The sequence below is a fragment of the Dipodomys merriami genome, unplaced genomic scaffold, assembly GCF_024711535.1.
Source record: "Dipodomys merriami isolate MVZ:Mamm:240054 unplaced genomic scaffold, mDipMer1.0.p SCAF_323, whole genome shotgun sequence".
Classification (NCBI taxonomy): domain Eukaryota; kingdom Metazoa; phylum Chordata; class Mammalia; order Rodentia; family Heteromyidae; genus Dipodomys; species Dipodomys merriami.
In genome coordinates this window covers 83,097-110,265 of record NW_027204749.1, presented here as the reverse complement: position 1 = coordinate 110,265, position 27,169 = coordinate 83,097, and the positions used below count along the sequence as shown (strand labels likewise).

The following is a 27,169-nucleotide window of genomic DNA, read 5'->3' as shown; positions in this document are numbered from 1 at the left end:
TGATTTCTGGATGAAAGATTTTCCACAAACGTTACATTCATAAGGTTTTTCTCTAGTATGTGTTCTCTGGTGGACAGTAAGCTTTGATTTCTCGGTGAAACACTTTCCACACTTGTTACATTCATAAGGTTTCTCTCCTGTGTGTGGTCTCTGGTGTCTAGTAAGATATGCTTTGCATATGAAAGATTTTCCACAAATGTTACATTGAAAAGTTTTCTCTTTTGTGTGTGTTCTCTGGTGGACAGTAAGCTTTGATTACTTGGTGAAAGACTTTTGACACATGTTACATTCATAAGGTTTCTCTCCTGTGTGTGTCCTCTGAGGGACAACAGGTTGTTTCTTCTCAGTGAAAGACTTTTCACACTGTTTACATTCGTCAACTACAGAAGACACATGAGGACTATATGCAGCACATATCTTACCAGGTTCACTGAAAATACCCATGCTCTGACAGGCAGTGACCTTTTCTATCCTCATCCCTAAGGAGTTCCCATTATTCTCAATCAGTTCTGACTTCGGTATTGAACTTAAATGAAAACTTCTTATAAGTCTCACTTTTTCCTCCCCTGTGTTATTATTCATGATTGCTACTTCAGAGAGATAATTATTGTGACGTTCCTGGCAGGTGCTAATCACATCCTCCATTTCTGGGACATCTAAAATGAAAAATAAACAAAAACATAAATGAGATCCATAAATTCCTTAATATAAAGATATTTCCTCACATTCTGTTACAATATTTTCAAATATCAGAGCATTGCTTTATGCAGAATATATATATTTCTCTGCAATGTAGTAATTAAGAAAGTAGTACTGACATTTTACAATGGAAAATAATGTTTTTCTCTAATTCAGATTTTTATATTTTTATCAAGGACATATTTACTCAAATTATTCATCTCCGTACTCTTAATGCTTCCATTCTGAATCTACCTCTATGCCCAGCACCACTGATACAAAATTGTCCATATCCTATTTTCCTCCCTCCTGCAAAATACTAGTTTAAAATGAGATCTCCTTACTACATTTCTTATTGTCTTTTTCTCTTTATAAATGACTTCTCTACAGACAAATAGAAGTGCTAACATTAACTACACTGGAACAGCAAATTCAGTTTCTCTCCACAAGAATTCTGGATTGACAATTCCTTGAGACAAAGGATCACCTAGTTCTCTTCCATACATGACTCAGGGCACTAGGAATACTATTGCTCTGTACAGCTCAAGATAAACAGACCAACTGGGCTCTGGACCCAACATCACTATTCAAGATGCTTCAATTCACCTGTGAAATTCTCTTCTGAGTCTTCTCTCATCCATGGTTCTGCACCTTGCTCCAGCTTCACAATCAATATAGGTTTAGGAATACAGTGCCCTGTGAGTAAGAAATAGTGGAGAACTATTGCTCTTGCTGGGTCATCATTCATGCAATGTTGCAGACATCCTGTTCACTGGGTTGCTCCTAAATCTGGTTTCTCAATTGTTTTATTTTTGGGGGGTGGGATCGTTTTTGGGGCCTGAACTATGAGCCTGGGAGCTGTATCACACCTCCTAAGCTCAAGGCTAGCACTCTACCACTTGAGCCACAATGCCAATTCTGGCTTTTTTTCTGCTTTTTTCATGCTGAGGAATCGAGCACAGGGCCACAAGCATGCAAGGTAAGCGCTCTACCACTGAGGCACCTTCCCAGCCCATGGTGTCTCAATTCTGAACAGCTCCATGGTGTACTTTCCCCCAGCTTTGGGTTTATTTTCCCAATGTGTGTCTTGGACTCAGCTCTTTTGCTCAAATCTAGCATTCTACTAGTTTGTGTCTTGGCTACATTTCTAGTTTTTGAATGGTTAATTGGAGATAAGAGTATCATGTTCATTTTTCTACAGTTGCTGGCTTTAAACCAAAATCTTCAGATTTCAGCCTACAGAGTATCTAGGATTCCAAGCTTGAAGCAATGCAAACTATGTCAGGTTTGGCTTACAAATACACACTTTCACACTTTCACTACTGATTTCCAAATCATACTGACAGTAGTAATGTATATTCTATCTAGAGTGTAGAACCACCTATAATAATCACCCCAAGTTTGAAAAGTCAGTCTCCTATTAGTGGATCATAGTTTAGAACTTTTGTCCAACTACTGATTAGAAATCTTAAAGACGGAGAATAAAATTAGTTCTTCAGATACACATTATGAAGTTGAAGTTTCCCTAGGAAGAAATGACACTTCCCATGGACTGGAATCTTTTTTTTTTTTAAACAAAATTTAATGGTCCAAAGGCTTACATTTCTAACCCTATATTTAGGAGGTAAGATCAGAAGAGGCAGGCTTGAAACCAACCTGGGCATGGAAATTCAGAATATTCCCCAAAACAAAAGCCAAAATAGAGTTGTGGCTTTAGCAGTAGTGTGAAAGGCAAACAACATCAAGCTCCCAGACCTGAATTTGGCTGGCTTTTATACTAGCAGTTTTTTTTACAAGGGAATGGACTGGAATCTTATACCTAAATAACATAGTCAAATGTCTACTAAAATAAAAGCACTTGACCTTCCAAATAAAAGTGACCTTTGCTCACCCAAGGACATTAGGTTGTTATAATTTTCCAGCATTACTTCTCTATGAAGGGTCCTCTGACCAGGATCCAGATCCTGCCACTCCTTCCAGGTAAAGTACACAGCCACATCATCAAATGACATCAGCTTCTGTAATGGCACATTTCCATCAAGAAATTGGACCTGGGTCATGAGAATTCCAATCTGGAATTTCATTATGCTGCAGGTATGCTTTTGCCTTACATAAAATGTTTGCAGCTGGCTATGGTATCTTTTTACTGGGAAAATTAAATAGCAAATTAGAAATATTTGACAATACATAAACCTGGCCACTGAAATAAACAGATTTTCAGAGAACTGGTGGCTTATGCCTGTAATCCTAGCTATTGAGGAGGCTGAGGTCTGAGGATCAAGGTTCATGGCCAGCTCAGGCAGGAAAGTCCATGAGACACTTATCTCCAATAAACCAACAGAAAACTGAAAGTAGCACTGTGACTCAAGTGGTAGAGCACTCACTTTGCCCTGAAGAGCTGATGGACAATAACCAGGCTGAGAATTCAGGCCCCAAGACCAATAAAAAATTACAGATTCCCTAATGCATGCAAACACATTTCTGCTGCTAGCAATAGAGACAAGATAAAAATTCTAAGGAGACAATAATCTGGCATGATGACATTAAGTCTAAGGTAGTGTCTAAAAAATTATATTATTATTTTTGATAAAATTTTAGTATGTATCAGTAGGTAACAATGTATTAAACAAATATTTTCTCTGCATTTACATTTATTGCTTCACCATAAATCCTATTTAGACCTTCTATTAACAAGTACTCTCATAAGCAAGCAGAACACATTCAAGATATCACATGGTATACAGAACGTACAACATTCCTAGATCAAAGAAAAGCAGTGTCCACATGAATGGTAAAAAACAGTAACAGTACTCCAGAAAGTAGCTAAGGATTTATTGGGCCCTTAGAAGATTTGATTTAGTTCCCACATAAAAATATCCTAGGTTAACCATGTTTGGTTTAAATACTACATATTGAAATGAGGTCTTAGATACCCTGATATTTCCTTCTTATGTAAAAAAGAACTGGTACCATGAAGTTTTGTAAACTTTGCCTACATTCTACAACACAAAATATATGTGGGAAGGGAATAACATATTCCTTGAGAAGATTTTCATTTTGATAGGCCTTCATGGAAGTTGGAGGCAAATTGATAGAGACTCAAGGAACACTCAGGATGACAAAAATGATAAATATGACCAAATGCTCAAATGTGTTAAATATTCCTGAGTCATTTCTCCAGTAGATCCCTAAGGATATATTTCCACTTTTGTTAGTTAATAGTGAAATTCCTCAGAGATCAAAATCAATTGCTAGCAAATATCTGTGAGATTTTGCAACAAATGATATTTCTAATAGAGAAAACCGCATCACTGTATTATTTTTTTTTTTATCAAAACTACCTATCTTATACTGGCAGTGAATGAAAATATTTAAAAGTAGTGGTATGGAAGAACAAAACTGAATACCACAACAAATGAAGTTAGACTAAAGATAACAGAATCAGGTGAAATCAAATTTTCTTGTAGTTTATCAGTTGGAGGAAGGACGTACTTTTCTGTATTGAACTCTGAAGTTGAGCTGAAAGGGGAAAAGTTTTGAGAGTTTGGAATTCCAGCCTGACAGGACTGAGAGAACTGAGAGCTGGCTGCAGAAGGGTTAAAAGAGAATTCTGGAGATGGTTAAGAGACTAGAGTGCAGGCCTTTTCCTTACTGTTGGAAAGATAGCATCTGAAACTGAGCTGATGTTGACCTTGAAGGCTAGGTAAGGTGAACTTCATCTCTGCATTTTCTCTGGGTGCCAGTCTTCTGTCTCAGGAGAATAAGGAAACATGTTTTCTTCGCAATGTGTTGTGGCTCAGATTGTAATATTAATATAGATACTTCAGTTTTCCATGTTATCAATGGTAATCTTCCCTGTGTGAACTCAAGGAACTTTGCTTGCTTGGTGGCAACCAGAGACCAAGTGCCAGAGAGGCTTCAGAACCCTGGTTTCCCCTAAGACTATCTGTTTATGTTTTTGTGTTTCTCTAATTTTCTTTGTTTCTGGAATCCTGTAGAACTCTCTAGGCAACAATTGTCCTATACAGTGGGTATGAAAAATGTCAATCTTAAGAGCCATGTCAGCAACATAAAGCTGATCACAAAGAAAAACTAGTTCACAGATAGATCATTGAAGAAAAGAAAAAACTGAGAGACATATGGAGGAAAGAGAGAAAAAGAAAAGTAAGAAAAAATGATTCATAAATAGATACAAAGAGAGAGAAACAGAAAAATAACCAACACAAGTGAGTAGAAAACCAAAAGTAGAGCGAGATTATAGAGGAAAGAAATCTTGTGAGGATACTTTAGAAAACCAACAAGATTTTGAAAAAAGACCATAAAGTTTAGCAACAAATATAGCCTCAGCTTCAAGTAAGACCAAGACCATGAAGTAGTCCAATAATTATATATGGAGAGTAATTTAAGTACATATAGGTTAATCATTCCTTAAGAACACAGGAAGGTGGATATGACCACACTATTTCAGCAATTCCAGCAAAATTTCATTGAGATAGTTTAATGTTACTCATGAGAATGAGACCTGGTTGCAATGTACCCTTCACCTTCCACGAGATGTAAACTGCTCGGTGTCACTACATCACATAACAGGTATGACTACATGTTATGACAAGATGAAACCTAGACATTCTGAAGCCAATCTGAATTCAACTTAGAAAGAATATAACCATTTAATCTGCTAAACCTACAAGTAATCTTTATCTCCTAATCTACATGCCAAATTTTTCTAATTTATGAATACATTCCTGAGGCTGAATGTGTATGGTTGGTATTGTTTGTTATTCTTGGAAATCTTTAGGTTCATATAATGGAATGGAAAAAATGAGAAATTAAAAAAAAACTCACCAGAGATCCATTCATTCTGTCTTGCTGCTGACAATGAACAGAAGACTCTAGAAGCACGGCTGGGATATAAGGCAAATGACATATTCAGAAAATAATCTGTGAGATTTGCGTCCAGAATTTTCTCTTGCAAACATGATACATGGACTGCCATACCATAAAGCTGTCTTAGAAGAATCTTTAATGTCCCAGGCAGAGCATTAAAGTGTCCAAGAAACACAAATGCAGTCCATTTCCTGACAGATAGATATTATTAAACCAACTAATTTCTATGTTTTTGTACACATTCAATTTGAAAAAATGAATATTCCCACAAATATTATTGAATACTTGAAAGCAAAAACATATCACATTTCCACTAAAAGTATTTATTACTGAATATACTTCGGTATGTAGGAACTGCTTTTTTGAATGCAAAGGTATCCTAGGAATCCATTGGAATTTGTGTTCTACCTCATTCATTTACATATTTTAACACCAGGGAAAGCATGTATGATGTAGCACAGTAGTTTTCACCCAATTTAGAGAAAAAATGTCTACAGAATATATTTCTTGTGTTATAATATTTCAACAATGGTTGTCAAATGGCACATTTCACTGTACCCATTGCACACCTATGCAATGTCTTGCAATTTCCATTTAACATGCTTTGGCCAAGGGGACATGAGTAAAGATGAGGTAAACCCAGGTTTGAGAAGTCCCTAATGTTCATTTCCCTTAACAGTCTTGGGAAGAACCTTGGCCATCCTAAAGATACAACATAAAATACTGCATATAGGAGTGACACACCTGAAGATAAGCAACACCTACAAAGCATACAACCTTGAGTAAGACATAGTACCTCAAGTTTTCTTCTGTGATTTTTCTTTTAAGGCCAAATGTCCCTGACCAATACTTTCTTTACTACCAAGCAAAACCAACCAATAAGAGCTAGCCTTAGCAAATCCTTAGATTGGACATTTAACATAAGTTTGCATGATTAAATACTAAAAATCATAGTGGTAACAGGCTGAATAAATTAGCAAGAAGAAGATTAGGGATTACTTTACTGCATGAATATATACTTTCAGTCATAACAATTACCCCACCATCCCAAACCACAGCCTCAGGTACCCACTGGTAACTATGCACTGGCTTATTCCTCAATTCAGCGCATCACAATTCCTGGAAATTAGTTTAAATCTTGCAACAACACAAAGTGATTGAGAGTGGTGTAGGAAAGAGTACCACGTGAATCTGGTGCTCAGGGAAGTAGCAACAATTTTTGCATAAGGCAAGGGAAGCTAGTAACATCTTTCTCTTACTGTGCTTCTCTGCTTCTTGCCTTTAGGGCTTCTCAGAATTGACAAGGTCTGTCCATTTAGGATGGAGATTCCTATTCATAGGGTGCTCTGCTTCAAACATTGCTAGGCTTCATTCCTAAAAATACAGGACCAACTCTCACTACTCCAATATCCCATGTACAACTGTCTCTAGAAACAGAGTCATGTACAAATGCTTGTGAACTCAAGCCAAGAGATTAAAAACTCAAGCCAAACAGATTAACTTATCCCTAGGAGAAACAACACAGAAGCCCCAAATACAAGTGCAATGTAAGAGAACTCAAGGCAGGCATATTTGTCACAATTTCAATAGAATTTTTCCTGTACTCCTCTTATACCTGGGCAAAGAAAATAAAGTCACATGGGTTAATAGAAGAATCCCTTGGTTTTGGAATACAAATGCAGGGCTCTTGGGCTCTCCTGGTCTGGACAATCACCCAGCTTGCTCTCAGATATTTGGGACCAGGTTCTTGCATCTGAAGGCCCAGAAGCTAAGGACAGCACAAACTCCTGAACCTCAAGCAAATTATCAAACCCCAGACTGGAGTAAAGTGTGGAGAGGGAAGTAGCAAGGAGTGTCACGGTAGCAATAATGAGGGCAACCCATATTCCCCAAAATCTGCAGCAATGGCTAAGAGTCCTCGCAACCTCATTAGCAAACAGAGACCCAAACTTATTATACAATTGTTCTATCAAGTGAACGTGCAATGTAAGTTAAGGGGATTGCATAGTAAGCTAGGATTACTCATGCAGTTAGTGAGAACACAATTGTTCCTGCAAGAGGCAGGAAAAACCACCCCACCTTTGAAAACCATACCCAGCCCAACTAGTAGCATGTATGGATACATAACACAAGCTTGCACAGTAAATGATACAAAACCATGAAACAGGACAGGTCTCTGAAACAGAGGTATGGGATGGTGAGAGGCATTGGTTCAAATAGGCCTCATGGCAGCAGCCAGGCTCAAGATGTCAGGGTGAGCTTGTCCATACAAACTGACAAACATGGGAGCCAGCAAGCTACCACTGATCACATCACTCCTCTGAGACCATTCCTGCTTTACATACTGGGAGACTCCTACCACCAGAACTGTGGACAAGGTGTGAAATTCACAGGCCATCCAGGGCTATGATCATCACAACCATGGGAATCACTGGGCATAGTGGAACCCAAGAGGGATGCATGACATCTCCTGCCTAAGGAATTCTACAAGTGTTATGCATAAGCTCCATCTTTTTCCATTGGTTCACCTTTTCCTCCAGAGGAAGTCAGAACCATAATCTATCCCTGAATACCTTACCATACTTGTACCTTCTACCTCAGGATCAGCAATTGTCAATAACTGTGATCAATGAAGTAAGAGGATATAATATTTGTATAATAATGAGACTTACATCTGTGAGCAATGAACAATTCAAAAATAATGTACAAAGTAAATTCTATTTAAACTACTATAATAAACATAATGCTTAGAAATAAATGTTTGAAAAATGTAACCAAGAACAATGACAACTATGGGACACAGCTAGTCCAGGAAGCACCCATTTTTACCTGATCCTTATGTCCTTGCTTCTCAGGAACTTACTTTTAACTTTTACAGAAAGAAAGAATTATTTTTCCTTCATATTTTATAGGTGCTCCAATGTTGCCGTCTATACAACCAAAAGTGCCTCACGATCTCCATTTTCATGAGGAAAAGCTCAGGTCCACTAAAAGAGGGATGGAAAACCCTTACACTGGAGGAATGAATATCAAGCATAAAAATTTCCTACACAATCCTTCCAAATCATGATGTGGGGAAAGGATCATCAACAATCACAACAAACCCTTAAGAGACAAGCTTAGAATGTCTGATATGAGGAAGGGAGGCAAAAGATTTATTCCATAGTGTAATGGATACAGTATGGGAAGACAAGTCTGAAGACCCCTAGATATGTGGCCTAGAGTTGCTGACAGGAGCTTCTAGGTTTCGAGAAGAGGTAGAAAAGCAAAACAAAATAGGATATGCAAAACAGAAAAGTAAAAACAGACTGGTTTCGAGCAAGTAATAAAGCTTCACATGATCATGGACCTGCCCTGAACTCTACTTCCTCCCACATTCATCCTGATCTACCTACACAACCATTTTTTTTGAAGAGTCTTGGAGGAGGAGTACCATTTTCTAAGAACGCCTTGGGAGGAAAAGTTTTCACTAGTCCCCTGAAGCAATTAATAAAAGATAGGCAAGTACAGCACAGCAAATGCTCACAGAGAGTGCCCAAGCTCTGAGTTCAAGCCACAGGACCAACAACAAAAGGGGGAAAAACTTTATAAGGAAAGACAAATTTCAGACACAAATAACCAAAAACTCCTTAAAATTTCAAAGATGGAATTTGGGAGTTTCTTGGAAAGTAATGAGTAGAATTTGACAAATCCATTTAATTCAAAGATTATAAAGTATATCTGTCTTTAAATTCTGTTATTTTATTCCAGTATATATATTAGAGCAGGGGATGATGGTGCCAGAATCAATCAGTTTAGTGTCGGCAAGTACCTTTTTTTTTTGGTTGATCTTGTGGCTTGAACCCAGCCTGAGCGCTTTCCCTGCATTTTTAGCTCAAAGTGAGCTCTCTACCACTTGAGCCACAAGTCCACTTCCATTTTTTTTTTTTTGGTAGTTAGCTGGAGATAGGACTTATGAACTTTCCAGGCTGGCTTTGAACTGGGATCCTCATATCTCAGGTTCCTGAGACCTAAGATTACAGGCATGAGCCATTGGCACCCAGCTGCAAATACTGTTGTAAAATGAGAGGGGAGATATTCAACAATTTAAGGAAAAACAGAGACATAATTTACGTTCAGCAGAACGTACTTTTTGAACAAAAACAAAAACAAAAACTACGTAGTTTCATAACCTCAATTATATTAAAAGAACTAAGAATTAAAAAGCCAAATTATGCAGTGCTCCTAATACATTTGTGTTTTTAATTGGTCTCACAATATTTATGTTGGTAAACTGAATTTTCAAGAAGAAACTCACCTAAGATTCCCCAGCTGGAAGAGAAAGGTCCCCAGGCATCCTTGCACACTTAGGACCATGTGCCTTGTGCCAATCAAAACCCTGTAACAAGACCACTTCCTCTAGGTGAATTGTGCATGCATTCAGGGAATTGTAGTTTCTATGGGGGTATAGATCCTTTGAAAGTGTGTGTGGGGGAGAGGGGGCAGTAGCGGTCGGGGGTGGGGGAAATCAGGGAGGCAGGGGTGGGGGGAGGGGGCACCAGTCCCTCCTTGCCCACTGTTGGTGTTTTTAGTTTGCAAATCCGGGATACTTTGCTTTTCCCTTGCTGCTGGAAGTGCTCTGAAGTAGAGCTTTGCACTCCATAGTCAGAGCCAAGAGGTAGAAGCCCAGCTTCTCTTTTTCAGGGGATCTTGGGAGCTTTAACTGGAAGCGATCTGAGGCTCCTAGCCAGAGTCTGCCCTTCCCATCTTTCCCCAGTCTGGGGTGGATGATATTTTATGAGCTCATAGGTTTGTGCTGCCATTAGCACTTGTTCCTCCAGGTGCCAGAAAGTGGCTCACAAAACTCTGATTTTTGAGACAAGGAGAGTCAGGAGTTGTGCGTTTATACTCCTGAACCTAGAGATTCTGGTATGCACACATATGACTTTATGAACTTGGTTTTTTGAATTGAAGTCAATGAATGGTAAACATTCCTTGAAAAAGTCTTATATAAACATATTGATCCTCTTTTCATCCTCTGCACTTTCTAGGGCTTTTGAAACTTTCAAAATGCTGCTGGCACCAATATACTCCAATTAATGTGTCTGTTCTTGACAAATTACAATTTCTCCACTAATTTAATTAGCCTATATTACATCACTTAAAATGTGAGAGACTAGCTGGGCAGGTGGTTCAGTCGTAGACTGCTTGGCTTGCGTGAATGAAGTCCTGGGTTTTATTCCTCAGAACCACATAAGCAGAAAAAGCCAGCAGTGTACTGTGGCTCAAGTAGTAGAGTGCTAGCTTTCAGCTGAAGGTCAGAGGGACAGTGCCCAGGCTCAGAGTTCAGGCCCCACACTGACAAAAAAAATATCAGAGAGATTTCCTATACATGTACACCAAAAAAAATTGTTAAAACATAATTTGAATACAATACAATGCACTTGATATGTGTGTGCCTGTCCTGATTCTTGAACTCCGGGTCTGAAAATGACCTTGAAATTATTTGGTTCCATGCTAATGTTCTACCACTTAAGCCACATTTGCACTTCCCACTACTTTGGTAGTGTATTGGAGATAAGTCTCTCAGACTTTCATATGCCCTGGCTTCAATCTGTGATCCTTGTATCGTTCCTTCATGTCCATCCCAGGGAACCACAAGCAGGCACGGGAGAAAAATTATTATAAGGTTTATTAGAAGGACCATATTTCCCAGGACAGGGAGCACAAGCATTTGTCCCTCTTCTGGTTGCAACAGGATCTGGGGGGCAGGATGTGAATTAAATACATGCTCAGGTGAGTCTGAGATGAGAGAGGGAGTGGCCAGCTGTACTGAGGGACTCTAGGTCTGGGAAGAGCTCAGGTCTTGGTGGAGCTGAGAAGTAAAGGTGAGGATAATACTAACTTTCCTCAGATCTCAGCCTTCTGAGTAACTAAGATTACAGCTATTACACATGATAGCCCAGTTACAATGCTCTTTTTAAAATTCAGATTATATTCTAATGAAATAATATGAAATAGAAAACTTGAAAGTTTTAAGGCACAATGTTCAGTCACTAATGTGTATGAGGACAGTCCAAATCCCAAAACACACAGAAAATGCCCCCACCTTGAAATCTGTAACACTCCTGATCTTAAGAATTGTGAATGTGAACACTTAGTCTAAAATAAATTCTTTTAAGTCTTTCACAGTGAGAAAACATTCTTGTGACAGAAAAACCGAGTAGTAATGTGCAAGTATTGCTTTTAAAGGATTCATAGTGTCTTTCTGAGCAAAAACAACCTCAATGATGTATACAGAATAGATTTTCACTTTCTGTATATGTCACTGTAAAGGTCATGTATTTTATATTAACAATTACCATTCTATGTAATTGTAGAAACTACATCACTACTCGATAACAGAATATCCTGTGTAATCAAACAATATGTACAAGCAAAAGCACATTGTGATATAATTTGTTGGTTTTAATTTTGATGGATGTACATTTTGGGGTGTATTTTCTGTTAAGATTGTTTAGTAACACATAAGACTTCAATCTACTGGTGCCGTGGCTGGGGATGGTTGCCTGGGATTTTGTCACTCCTCCGACCAGCATTTTATGTTGCATCTTTATTAGGCCCTGTATCTCCAGCAGAATGGACATGATTCTTAATATGACTACTTAGGAAAGTGAGGGACTTCTCAATCTGTGTTTATATCATCAGTACTGATGTACCTTTGGCCAAAGCAGGTTCAAACTCAAATTGCAATTCATTGTACCAAGGTATGCTAATTATTTGCATAAAGGGTAATGTGCCATATGACAACCATTACTGAAATATTCTAAAACAAAAATATGTGTTGTATATATTTTATCTCTATAACTTTGTGTGAAAATACTGTTCATAACATACATGTCTTTGAATATGTAAATAAATGAGGTAGAGTACAAATAATCAATGGCGTCCTAAGATATCTTTATATTAATAGAAAAATAGTTTATATATCCCTAGGTGTATTTCAGTGATAATTACTTTTAGTGAACACGTTACATGTTTTCCTTTTTGGTTTCAATTTTTCAACAATCTTTTGTAGGAGCTTTAGTTTTTTTTTCTGTTCTTTTTTGGGGGGGAGGGTCTGGTCTTGGGGCCTGAACTCTGGGCCTGGGCCCTGTATCTTAGCTCTTCAGCTGAAGCCTAGCGCTCTACTACTTGAGCCACAGTGCCACTTGCAGCTTTTTTCTTTTTGATTATGTGGTGCTGAGGAATCGAACCCAGGGCTTCAGGCATGCAAGGCAAGTGCTCTACCACTGAGCCATCTTCCCAGCCCCCATGCATATGTCTTTAGTCGACAATTTAATGCTCTTCTTAAGACAGGAATGATTCTTCTCCCATAGGAAGGCTCTTCCAGGCCACATATCATGTTTTGAACAGGAACATCTAGGGTAAAATCACACAGGTTCTTTTCTGACTCCCTTATTTGCCTTCACTCCTAGCCATGGTTCCAGAATCGTTATTCATTGTCAACAGCAAGAAAGCATGAAAGGATCTCTAGTGAGATTCTTTTATTTTTCACTTTGTTTGACATTCCATTATGAACCTAAGGATGTCCAAGATGGATGAAGAGAAAAAAAAAGATTCAGCTTCAGGAACATGTTTCTAAAAATGCTAAAGATGTAGCCAGACGCGGGTGGCTCACACCTGTAATCCAAGCTACTCAGGAGGTGAGAGCTGAGGATCAGGGTTCAGAGCCAACCCGAGCAGGAAAGTCTGTGAGATTCTTTTATCCAATAAACCACTAGAAAAAGGGAAGTGGCACTGTGGGTCAAGCTATAGAGCACTCACCTTGAGCTGAAGAGCACAGGGACAGCACCCAAGCCCAGAGTTCAAGCCCCACGATGGACAAAAAAAAAAACAAAAACAAAAACTAAAGATGGCTTGGAGATTTAGAAGATTATAAAAACTGACATTCCAAGTTAAGTGAAGATATGCTTGTTTGTTTCTACATTTTCTAGTGTGAGAGAAAGTTGTCCCACTAGTTATGTGATTCAGTGACACCCAGGAGATGACTTCTCATTGAAGGTGAAGGATGGCTAGCAACTGCTCAGACATCACATCCTCATATGCAATATTAAACTATCCTAATGAAATTTTACTGGATTTGCTGAAATAGTGTGGTCAAACATAACTTCAAATATTCTACAGGACTGAGTGAGCTTTAAGTACTTCAAGTAATCTCTGTAAATACTCTTGGACTGCTTTGTGGTCTTTGTTTTACTTGAAACTTAGGCTGAGCTTGATGGTATTTATAGAAATATCTGTTTTTCTCTATGGTGCTCTCATAGGAGTTCTCTTACCTATTTTCCCAATTCATTCTATTTTTCATCTTTATTAAGCTTTCTTTCTTTTGCATTACATTTATTTATTGTGAAAATACCATAAAGGGAGGTTACAATTACATGGTCAAGATAGTGAATACATTTCTTATCACACATTGTTGCCTCCTCCTTTGTTTCCATTTACCATCCCTTCTTTCTTTTTTTTTTTTTCCTTTTCAGTCATAGTTCTGGAACTCTGGGCCTAGGCGCTATACTTAAACTCTGCAGCTCAAGGCTAGTACTCTACCACTGGTGCCACATCACCACATCCAATTTTCTAGTGGTTAATTGGAGATAAGAGTCTCACAGATGGTCCTGCCTGGGCTGGCTTTGAACTTCTATGCTCAGATCTCAGCCTCCTGACTAGCTAGGATTGCAGGCATGAGCCACCACCATGTGGCTTCACTAGTTTTATTTCTCTCTTTCTTCTCTCATTGTCTATTTCTCTCTCTGTCTCTTTTTCTCTTTCATTCTCTCTGCTTCTCTTTCCTCCATTTTTCTCTTAATTTTACTTTTCTTCAAATGGCTTTTCTTATGATACTGTTTCAAGGATACTGAAATATTTGGCCATATTTTCTGTTGAGATCTCTCTTTGAAGGTCTCATTCTGCACTTTACACACGTGGACCCCATTGTCCTACATAGTAACTTGAACCTCTGCAAGGACCTATGAACTAGTCAGAAATATAAAGTTATGCGCATGTGGGTTCACATGAAAAAAGATACCAAACTATTCATGACAATCTATCAGACATTTCAATATCAACTTCAATTGAGGTCAATGACTATACAATATGGAGGACTTTAGGCTTTCTCAGGAATGGTAACTTTTCTGCATGAGGGCCAAAGAACCCATTTTACAAAATATCTTCCCTAGCCTTGGAGTGCCTTCTACTCAGGACCCGGGTACTGTCCCTGAGCTTTGGTAATAAAGGAACAAATGTGTTGACAATCTATCAATTTTATTCACAGCACTACTTGTGGGAAATTTGGTGATAATTGGCCAGAACACTCTTACAGCTATTCCTACCTAGTTTGCCTTTCAATTGTGATCCTTAAAGCTCATCCTATTGAGCAACTAATTATTCACATGTGAAGCATCAGTGTCCTGTTAGATCAGGAGATCTTAATTTCTTGATCCAAGCAGGACTCATGGTGTCCACATAACAGGATATAAAATTCATAACATCATATAGCCATATGCAAAGTTCCTTTTGCAATTACTTGGTAAAGGACTGTTTACCTATCATTCTGTAAACTACATTCAAATGGTTCCACTAAATATTTGGAAGAATGTATTGTTTGCACAGATCCTATTATTGGTCCTCAAGGTGAATTCAGGGGCAAAAATTTGTGAGGCTTCCTTTACCTTCTATACCAGATGCCCTTTGTATCACTGATTTTTCACATTAGGGTCTTGCTTCTCTGCCTTGGCCTTTCGACACACTAATTTTATAATTACATATCACAAGTAGCAAACAAGATAGTCACATATAACCAGAGCCACACTTTTATTGGCTAAGATACCATTTTCATTAAGCTTTTCCATGGGATACCCTACAAATTCTATCTAATTTCGGCTTCCTGAGTTGCTAAGATTCCACACATGAGGGAGTGTAATTGCTCATTTTTAATTGCTGGTCTTAAATTAAAAGAAGGATAGGGTACATTACCAATTCAATGAGCATTAAGTCCCTTAAATTGTGAGTTCAAGCAAAGAGTTGGCCACATGATAATAACAAAATAATAGAAAACATTAATAAAATGTTATCATCAGGCATACTTTAAATGAATGTGGTATGTTGGTTCATAAATTGAGCTATAAAACAGGCCAAGGTAGGACTCCAGTCTGTGAACCATCCCTTCTCAGAAAGCATCCAGTTTATAAACATGGGAGAATGAGCCATTTCCAAATGGATGGTGTGTGTGTGGGGGGGGGTACAAGTAGGAAGAGCAAGGGCACAGGTGCCTCCCAATCCCCCAATTTTTTTCACTATTCCTCTGTAGATAAGCAGAAGTGTTGGGCTGGGAAGGTGGCTCAGTGGTACAGTGCTTGCCTTGCATGCATGAGGCCCTGTCGAATCCCCAGCACCACATAAGCAAAAAGAAAAAAAAAGCTGGAAGTGGTGCTGTGGCTCAAATGGTAGAGTGCTAATCTTGAGCTGAAGAGCTGATGGACAGCACCCAGGCCCAGAGTTCAGGCCACACAACCGTATCTTCCCCCCCGCAAAAAAGCAAAAGGGTGAACAGTGTGACGGAAGAGGTTAAGCTAGCAACTAGCTAAATCTTGCAATGTGAAGTCCACTGTCCTTTTCTTGTACATGGAATCATAAGCTGGATTTAAGGATTCTCTTTGAACAATTAAAATAAATACTGAAATTGTTGAAGGCACAGGAAGCATGAGGTAAAGCACTGAAGGAAACCTCCTGTTACCAGAGAGAGATTTCTTCAGAACAGCCCACAGAGCTCATGCTTTGATTCCTAGCTTTTATGGAGGCCAAGATGAAAGAATCTCCTTTGAAGCCAGCTTGGCTTCAACTCAGTTCCTGAGTTCAACACCTATATTGGCACAAAAGCATTCCTTCGTGAAAGTGTGAAAGTAAATAGGGATACAGGTGGACCCATTGCAACAATGAGATGTACAAGTCGTTATGTCGAAAAATGAAATTTACAACTTTGGTGGGGGGGGACAGGGTGGGTAAGCGGGGATGATTAGGTGGGGAGCTGGCGGGGATGAAGGGAAGGTATGGGAAGAGGAAACAAAGGAAGAGGCTACAATGCTTGATAAGAAATGTACTCATTATATCGCCCATTGAATTGTAACTCCTCTGTAGAGTATTTTCACAATATAAAATTATAAATTAAAATTAAAAAAAAAGAAAGTGTGAAAGTAGAGCTCTTCATGTAACCAAACAGCTCTGGACATATCTAGAATGATTGGCTTATATAGGATCTGGAGTCTTGGTCTTGGTTTACTAATTAAGCACTTTCTGATGTAACAGACATATTTTGTAAATGCCTCCAGGATATCTTTAATTACATCACTATACTGTGGCATCTATCTTGGCTCTAGAAATTCTAATGTTAGGTCCACCTTTGTGTTTCTGTAAAAGAAGACAGTATATTTGTTGGAAGCCACATTTTGGAAAATGGAATACTACAGTGTTTATTACACAGCTAGCAGTCTGCAAGCAGCCTGTAGTAACAAAGACTTGAAGTCCACAAATACACTTAGACAGCTTGGAAATAGGACAGAAAGGAAAAAAAAAAAAGAATAAAACCAACACCAAGAAACCAATCAGCACCAAGAGAGTGTTGAATTGGGACACTAGGATGACCAGAGACAAGCCAGGGGAAAGGACACAGGACATGATCACAGAGACATGTGGCATTGTATCTGGTGCCACTGCTGGTCAAGCCTAAATAGGACCTAAGAACGAGGCAGGTCTACAGGAAATTCCAGTCCCAGGCACTAGACGAACAGATTGAGTAACATATCAGCCAAATGCTCACCCCTGCTTCCAGGAAACCAGACACACCCATCTGTTGGTTGGCAAGTGATATATGTTGTCATTTCCTTCCCCAAACATAAATACCAGACGGCAGACCCCACCAACCACCCTGTGGCAAATAGCGCACCAGCAACACCTGACTTCCTTACTTAATATTACTGAATTATTAAATTAATTTGCAAAATGTTACATCCTCTTTATCATTTTGTAAACAGTTAAAGAATTTGCTTTTTGTAAAAGCCATTTTTCTTGAGCCCCACCTATGAAAGAATAATTCTCACATTCACCAAAAATTAAACATTCTTCTTTTGAATAGTTTATTTCTTCCTTCTTCCTCATTCCTTCCCTTCCTCTTTCCCTCTCTCACTTCCCTCCTTCCTTCCCTTGTCTCAGGGCCTAGAAGTGATGCTGTAGCTCAAGTGGCAGATGGTTTTATTTTTTTTTTAAGTTCAATTTTTGTGAGATTGATCAATATCTTTTTGTGCCTGATTATTTTCCCTAATGTCATATCTACATTGGCCCTCTATGAGATAACACAGGCATGACACATCGTCCACACTGGTGTTTCATTATAGCTTACTCAGCAGAACAACTAAATGGGCTAAGAGTGAATCAATCACAAGTTGCTCATCAACAGTGATTAAATAAAGAAAAGATCAAGCACTGAAGACACTTTGGGGTTCTGCCCCAAGGCAAAATGCAGAGACTCTTGTTTTATTTATCAACCATATTTTTTCATTTCTTCTTTTTTTTTTTCATCCAGTCCTGGGGCCTAAACTCTGGGCCTGTGCACTCTCCCTCAGCTCTTCAGCTCAAGGCTAGTGCTCTACAGCTTGAGCCACAGCAACACTTCCAGCTTTTTTCTTTTTGCTTATGTGGTGCTGAGGAATTGAACCCAGGGCCTCATGCATGCAAGGCAAGCACTCTACCACTAATCCACCTTCCAAGCCCCCCACCATATTTTTTAAAGTATATATTGTAGATATACTATATAGATTCGTTATACCATTATAGGAGTTAGGTCATGAATACATTTCCTATTGAGCATTGTTACCCCTCTGAGAAAGAATTTACTACTATGTATGTACTGCAATAAGGACTAATATCTTCCATTAGATCTTCCATTCAGAAACTGAACTGGAATAAGTTAGGCCTTTGTCCTATAAGGCATGGATCACACATACGGAGGGAGACTTAAGGGAGCAGTAGAAAAATGGTTGTTCTCATGTTCTTGCCTCCAATCATCACATTCTTTACCTATCTATTGTTCCTCTAACCATTTTGGAGATGACCTGAATCCAGTCCCAAAGGGCCAGAGCTCATGTTTCTAAGAAGAGTTTATCAAATTACCCTGACACACCATTCCTTAGTATAAAAGACACAAGTTAATAACTTCAATCTCTGAATTACTTGTTGTGATTGGTTCTTTCCACATGCTTTGGATAATATTGAAGGACACCATATCCACTCAACACGATGAGAGGATGAGAAATGTTGGCTCAAAGAAAGCTGAAGAGTGAAGAATGGTTTCGCATCACACCTAGCTTACCTCTGTCAGGAAGCATTTCTCTATATAATTTATAGAGGTTTTATGACAAATGTTTTCCTACATTGGGCTATTTTCCTGGGTGAATGTTTTACTAATTGCTAAAGGACGGCTTCTGGTTGAAACACTTCCTCTCATGTTTATATTTACAGAAATTCTGCCATGTGTCCCGGTCTCTGGAACCTGTACAGATGTGACTTCCAGGAAAATGTTTTCTATACTCATAATTTCTTTCCTGTCTATGCTCTCACATATGCTCAGGATTCATTTCTGATTGAAAGTCATTTCACATAGGTTCTATGCACTACTTTCTTTTCTCCTATGTGAGTCAGTTCTCTGATGAACATGAAGTATTCCTTTCTGATCAAAGGATTTCCACATTTGTAATATTTGTAAGATTTCTTCAGTGTGTGTGTTCTATGAACTTGGATCCATGAATACTTGGTAAAAGACTTTCCACATTTGTTACATTTGTATTTTCTCATCTGTGTCTGTTCTCTGATGCAAACTGAGTTAGGACTTTTTCTTGAAAACCTTTCCATTTATTTTTCCTATTTAGGATTTCTCTCCTCTTTGTGTGAGAGGGTGTGTCTCTGTCTGTGTGTTTTGTGTGTTCTGTGATGAACCCTGAGCTGTGTCTTCTAGTTGGAGGACTCCACATCTGCTATATGATAAGGTCTCTATCCTGTATTAGTTCTGTATTGCAATTTCAATTTTCTAACATATCGAAAACTTTGTCCATTTGGTACAATCCTAAATCATTTCATTTGTGTGAATCAACTTATGTGTATTAAGCTGTGACCTCCAGGTCTTTCCACACTGGTTGCATTCATAAGGTTTCTCTCCTTGTGTTCTGTGATGGATGTTAAGGTGTGCTTTACAGGTGAAAGAATTTCCATGCCTGCTACATACATAACATTTCTCTCTGGTGGGTTTTTTTCTGATGGACAGAAAGTTGTATGTTCTGGGTGAAAGACTTTCCATATAGCTTACATTCATAAAATTTTTCTCCTGTTTTTGTGCTCTCTGGTGGACAGTAAGGTGTAGCTTCTGGCTAAGACTTTTCACACATATGACATTCATAAGGTATCTTTCCTGTGTGTCTTTTCTGATGGACAGTGAGGTTTGACTTCCACGTGATAGATGACACGCATGTTACATTCATAAGGTTTCTCTCTTGTGTGTGTTGTCTTGTGGCCAGTAATGTATGACTTCTTGGTGAAAGACTTTCCACACCTGTTACATTCATGAGGTTTCTCTCCAGTGTGTTCTCTGATGTCTAGTAAGCCTTGATTTCTGGGTGAAAGACTTTCCACACATATTACATTCATAAGGTTTCTCTCTAGTATGTGTTCTCTGGTGGACAGTAAGGCATGCCTTCTTTTTTTTTTTTTTTTTTTTTTTTGTCGGTCGTGGGGCTTGAGCTCTGGGCCTGGGCGCTGTCCCTCAGCTCTTCAGCTCAAGGCGAGCGCTCTACCACTTGAGCTACAGCACCACTTCCGGTTTTCTGGTGGTTTATTGGAGATAGGAGTCTCACAGTCTCTCCCGCCCGGGCTGGCTTTGAACCGGGATCCTCAGATCTCAGCCTCCTGAGTAGCTAGGATTACAGGCGTGAGCCACCAGCGCCCAGCCAGGCATGCCTTCTTGACAAAAGACTTTCCACACACGTTGCATTCATAAGGTTTCTCTCCTGTGTGTGTTCTCTGGTGGACAGTGAGGTTTGACTTCCAGTTGAAAGACTTTCCACAAATGTTACATTCATAAAGTTTCTTTCCTGTGTGTGTTCGCTGGTGGGTAGTAAGGTTTGACTTCCAGGTGAAAGACATTTCACACATGTTCCATTGAAAAGGTTTCTCACCTGTGTGTCTTTTCTGGTGGACAGTAAGGTGTGACTCCTGGGTGAAAGACTTTCCACACATTACATTCATATGGTTTGTTTCCTGTGTGAATTCTCAGGTGCACAGTAAGGTATGCCTTACAGGTGAAAATCTTTCCACACATGTTACATTCATAAGGTTTCTCTTCTGTCTGTTTTCTCTGAGGGATGATAGGGTATGTCTTCTCAGTGAAAGACCTTTCACATTGTTTATATTCTTCAACTACAGAAGGCACATGAGGACGATATGCAGCACACATCTTACCAGGTTCACTGAAAACATCCATGTTCTGACACCCAGTGACCTTTTCTGTCCTCATCTCTAAGGAGTTCCCATTATTCTTAATCAGTTCTGACTTCTGTTTTGAGCTCAAATTAAAACTTATTATAAGTCTCACTTTTTCCTCCCCTGGGTTACTATTCATGACTGCTACTTCAGAGAGATATTTATTGTGACTTTCCTGACAGGTGCTAATTTCATCCTCCATTTCTGGGACATCTAAAATGAATAACAGGAAAATAGACAAAAACATAAATGAGATCCATAAATTCCTTAATGTAAAGGTATTTTCTCACACTCTGTTACAAAATTTTCAAATATCAAAGCATTCCTTTATTCAGAATATATATTTTCTGCCGGGCGCTGGTGGCTCACGCCTGTAATCCTAGCTACTCAGGAGGCTGAGATATGAGGATCGTGGTTCAAAGCCAACTCGGGCAGGAGAGACCGTGAGACTCCTATCTCCAATAAACCACCAGAAAACCGGAAGTGGCGCTGTAGCTCAAGTGGTAGACCCCTCGCCTTGAGCTGAAGAGCTGAGGGACAGCGCCCAGGCCTAGAGTTCAAGCCCCACGGCGACAAAAAAAAAAAAAATATATATATATATATATATATATATTTTCTATACAATGTAGTAATTAAGAAAGTAGTACTGACAGTTTACAATGGAAAATAATGTTTTTCTGTATTTCAGATTTTTCTTTTTTGTCAAGGAAATATTTACTCAAATTATTCATCTATGTACTTTTAATGCTTCCATTCTGAATCTCACTCTATGCACAGCATAACTGATGAGAAATTGTCACAGCAGAGGATAGCAGCCCTAGCATACTCCTATTTGCCTCCTAACTTCATAATACTAGTTTAAAAGAAAATGAGATCTCCTTTCTACATTTTTTATTGTCTTTTTCTCTTTATGAATGACTTCTCTACAGAAAAAGAGAATTGCTAACATTAACTACACTGGCACACCAAATTCAGTTTGTCTCTACGTGAATTCTGGATTTACAATTCCTTGAGACAAAAGATCACTTACTTTTCTGCTTCACATGACTCAGGTGTACAAGGCATATTTCCCTCTAAACAGCTCAAGATAAACAGACCAATAGGCTCTGGACCAATCATCACCTTCAAGATGCTTTAACTCACCTGTGAAATTCTCTTCTGAGTCTTCTCTTATCCATGGATCTGTACCTTGCTGCAGCTTGACAATCAATTTAGGTTTAGGAACACAGAGGCCTGTGATTAAGAAATAGTGGAGAACTATTGTTCTTGCTGGGTCATCATTAATAGAAGGTTGCAGACATCCTGCTCACAAGGTTGCTCCTAAATCTGGTTTCTCAATTGTTTTATTTTTTGGTGGGTGGGTTCTGTTGTGGGGCCTGAACTCTGGACCTGGGAGCTGTCTCTCAGCTCTTAAGCTCAAGGCTAGCACTCTATCACTTGAGCCACAACGCCAATTCCGGATTGTTTTATGCTTATGTGGTGCTGAGCAATCAAACACAGTGCCTCAAGCATGCAAGACAAGCGCTCTACCACTGAGCCACCTTCCCAACCCATGGTGTCTCAATTCTAACAGCTCCATGGTGGACTTTTCCCCAGCTACGCATTTATTTTGCCAATTGTGTGGCTTGAACTCAGCTATTTTGCTCATATCTAGCATTCTACTACTTTGAGTCTTGGCTACCTTTCTAGTTTTGGAATGGTTAATTGGAGATAAGAGTCTCATGTTCATTTTCTACACTTGCTGGCTTCAAACCAAAATCTTGAGATTTCCACCTCCAGAGTATCTAGGATTCCAAGCTTGAAGCAATGCAACCTATGTCAGGTTTGGCTTACAAATACACACTTTCACACTTACAACTACTTATTTCCAAATCGTACTGACACTAGTAATATATATTCTTTCTAGACTGCAGATCCACCTATAATAATCACCCCACGTCTGGGAAGTCAGTTTCCTGTTAGTGGATCATAATTTACAACTTTTGTCCAACTACTAATTTGCCTTGTTAAAGAATGAGAATAAAATTAGCTCTTGAGTTACATATAATGAAGTTGAAGTTTCCCTTACGAAGAAATGACACTTCCCATGGACTGGAATCTTTTTTTTTTTTTAAACAAAATGTAATGGTCCAAAGGCTTACACTTCTAACCCTACATTTAGGAGGTAATATCAGAAGAGGCAGGCTTGAAACCAACCTGGAATGGAAATTCAAACTATACCCCAAAACAAAAGCCAAAATGGTGTTGTGGCTGAAGCAGTAGTGTGAAAGGCAAACAATATCAAGCTCCCAGACCTGACTTTGGTTGGCTTTTATACTAGCAGTTTTCTACCTGGGAATGGACTAGAATATTATACCTAAATAACATAAACAGTCAAATGTCTACTAAAATAAAAGCACTTGATCTTCCAAATAAAAGTGACCTTTGCTCACCCAAGGACATTAGGTTGCTATAGGTCTCCAGCATTACTTCTCTATAAAGGTTCCTCTGTCCAGGATCCAGATCCTGACACTCCTTTCAGGTGAAGTACACAGCCACATCGTCAAATGAGATCAGCTTCTGTAATGGCACATTTCCATCAAGAAATTAGACCAGAGTCATGAGAATTCCAATCTGGAATTCCATTACGCTGCAGGTATGCTTTTATCTTACATAAAATGTTTGCAGCTGGCTGTGTTATCTTTTAACTGCGAAAATTAAATAGCAAATTAGAAATATTTGACAATACATAAACCTGGCCATTCAAATACACAGATTTGCAGGGCACCTGGTGGCTGATGCCTGTAATCCTAGCTATTGAGGAGGCTGAGGTCTGAGGATCAAGGCTCATGGCCAGCCCAGGCAGGAAAGTCCATGAGACACTTATCTCCAATAAACCACCAGAAAACTGAAAGTAGCACTGTGACTCAAGTGGTAGAGCACTCACCTTGACCTGAAGAGCTGAGGGACAACAACCAGGTCTAGAATTCAAGCCCCAAGACCAATAAAAAGTTACAGATTTCCTAATGCATGCAAACACATTTCTGCTGCTAGCAATAGAGACAAGATAAAAACTCTAAGGAGACAATAATCTGGCATAGTGAAATTAAGTCTAAGGTGGTGTCTAAAAAATTATATTATTATTTTTGGTAATATTTTAGTACATATCAGCATAAAAATGAATTAAATAAACATTTTTTCTGCATTTACATATACTGCTTCACCATAAATCCTATTTAGACCTTCTATTAACAAGTACTCTCATAAGCAAGCAGAACACATTCAGGATATCACATGGGATACAGAACCTACAACATTACTAGATCAAGGAAAAGCAGTGTCCACATGAATATTAAAAAACAGTAACAGTACTCCAGAAAGTAGCTAATGATTTATTGAGCCCTTATAAGACTTGATTTAGTTCCCACATAAAAGTATCCTAGGTTCAACATGATTGGTTTAAATACTAAATATTGAAATGTGGTCATAGATTCCCTGATATTTCCTTCCTATGTAAAAAAGAACTGCTATCATGACGTTTTGTAAACTTTCTCTACATTCTACAATACAAAATATAGGTGGGAGGAGAATAAAATGTTCCTTCAGAAGATTTTCATTTTAATAGTTCTTCATGGAAGGTGGAGGCAAATTAATATAGGCTCAAGAAACCTCAAGATGACAAAAATGATAAATATGACCAAATGCTCAAATGTGTTACATATTCCTCAGTCATTTCTCCAGTAGAGCCCTAAGGATACATTTTCCCTTGTGTTAGTTAATAGCGAAATTCCTCAGAGATCAAAATCAATTCCTGAGCAAACATATGTGGGATTTTGCAACAAATGATATTTCTAATAGGGAAAACTTGGTCACTGTATTTTTTTTTATGAAAATTACCTATCTTATACTGGCAGTGAGTGAAATAGTTAAAAGTAGTGGTATGGCTCACTCATGTAACTGTAACCCTCTGTATAGTATCTTTACAATAAAAAAATTAAAAAAAAATAAAAGAAAATTATGAAACAAAAAAAAACTGGGGGATATACGGGTATTTGCATAATATATCTGCACCTGCCTGTATGTTCAAAATGCAGCACGCCAAACAAAACACATGCTTAAGTGAATATGTTCATAAACAGTTCCTTGTACACCGTCATTTTGCCTGTAAAAGTGGTCAGAGGCTTGTTGGCATCTCAGCTACCTCAGGCATGGTTGATAGATATAACATGTCAGAGTTTTGTTTAATGATTCACAACACGACAACTACTTTAACATAAATGCATAATTAAATTAAAACGCATAATTCTATGTTTAAAATATAAAAAAAAAGTAGTGGTATGGAAAAACAAAACTGAATACCACGACAAATGAAGTTAGTCCAAAGATAACAGAATCAGGTGAAATCAAATTTCCTTGTAGTTTATCAATTGGGGGAAAGATGTACTTTTCTGTACGGAACTCTGAAGTTGAGCTGAAGGGGGAAAAGGTTTGAGAGGTTGGAATTCCAGCCTGACAGAATTGAGAGCACTGAGAGCTGGCTGCAGAAGGCTTAAAAGAGAAATATGGAGAGGGTTAAGAGACTGGAGTGCAGGCCTTTTCCTTACTGTTGGAAAGATAGCATCTGAAACTGAGCTGCTGTTCACCTTGAAGGCTAGGTAAGGTGAACTCCATGTCTGCATTTTCTCTGGGTGACAGTCTACTGTTTCAGGAGAATAAGAAAACATGTTTTCCTCACAACCTGTTGTGGCTCTGATTGTACTATTAATATAGATAATTCATTTTTGCATGTTATCAATGGTAATCTTCCCAGTGTGCACTCAAGGAACTATGCTAGCTTTCTGGCGCACAGGGACAAAGTGCCAGAGAGCCTTTGGAACCCTGGTTTTCCATACATCTATCTGTTTGTGTTTTTGTGTTTCTCTAATTTTCTTTGTTTCTGGAATCCTGTAGAACTCTCTAGGCAATAATATTCCTATACTACAGGTAAAAAAAATGTCAATCCTAAGAGCCATGTCAGCAACTTAAAGCTGATCACTAAGAAAATCTGAGACACATATGGAGGAAAGAGGGAATGAAAAAAGAAAAAAATGATAGAAAGATAGGTACAAAGAGAGAGAAAGAGAAAAATAACCAACACTAGTGAGTAGAAAATCAAAAATAGAGAGAGAAAATAGAGGAAAGAAATCTCGTGAGAATACTTTAGAAAACAAACAGGAATTTGTAGAAAGACCATAAAGCTTAGCAACAAATACAGGCTAAGTTTCAAGTAAGACCAAGACCATGAAGCAGTCCAAGAACTATATATGGAGAGTAATTTAAGTACATATAGGTTAATCATTCCTTAAGAACACATGAAGGTATGTATGACCACATTATTTCAGCAATTCCAAGAAAATTTCATTGAGATAGTTTAATATTACTCATGAGGAAATGATCTGGTGGCAATCTATCCTTCAACTTCCATGAGAAGTAACCTGCTTGGTGTCATTACACCAAATAACAGGTATGACTACATTTTATAACAAGATGAAACCTAGACATTCTGAAGCCAATCTGAATTCAACTTAGAATATAACGATTTAATCTGCGAAACCTACAAGCAATCTTTATCTGCTAATTTACAAGCCCTCTTTATCTGATTTATGAATATGCTCCTGAGGCTGAATCTGTCTGGTTGGTAATGTTTTTAATTTTTGGACATCTTTAGTTTCATATAATGGAATGGAAAACAAATGAAAATAATAAAACAACTCACCAGAGATCCATTCATTCTGTCTTGCTGCTGACAATGAGCAGAAGATTCTGGAAACATGGCTGGGATATAAGGGAAATGATGCATTCAGAAATGAATCTGTGAGATTTTGGGCCCAGAATTTCCTCTTGCAAACATGATACATGGGATGCAAAACCATAAACTTTTTTAAAAAAATTCATTTATTTTTTCCTGAAAACGTAAAGCCTTTTTATAAGCAAAGAAACTTTAATTTCTCAGGCAGAGCATTAAAGTGTCCAATAAACACAAATCCAGTCAATTTCCTGTTAGATATTATTAAAGCAACTAATTTCT

At 38.4% G+C, this 27,169-nt stretch overlaps 1 protein-coding gene across 1 annotated transcript; it reads right to left on the bottom strand.

Moving 5' to 3' along the window:
- Positions 1-255: 255 nt before the first annotated feature.
- On the bottom strand, positions 256-26,914 carry LOC138841612 (zinc finger protein 829-like). The gene is made up of 7 exons (XM_070042389.1): positions 26,858-26,914; positions 25,462-25,650; positions 23,556-23,637; positions 22,267-22,356; positions 20,941-21,159; positions 2,570-2,824; positions 256-656 (listed from the first exon to the last, which is right to left on the bottom strand). Exons 1-7 carry the CDS (start codon positions 26,912-26,914, stop codon positions 256-258), a joined length of 1,293 nt encoding a protein of 430 aa, XP_069898490.1.
- Between the last annotated feature and the right edge of the window lie 255 nt (positions 26,915-27,169).

Bases quoted from the DNA above. Each gene is read 5' to 3' on its own strand.
- LOC138841612 (XM_070042389.1), bottom strand. From the start codon at position 26,914: ATGTTTCCAGAATCTTCTGCTCATTGTCAGCAGCAAGACAGAATGAAT. The intron at 25,651-26,857 runs GTGAGTTGTTTT...TTCTCTTTTAAG, and splicing joins ACAGAATGAATGGATCTCTG to CCTTCTGCAGCCAGCTCTCA. The intron at 23,638-25,461 runs GTATTCAGTTTT...TTCACCTGAAAG, and splicing joins GACTAACTTCATTTGTCGTG to GAGTGTCAGGATCTGGATCC.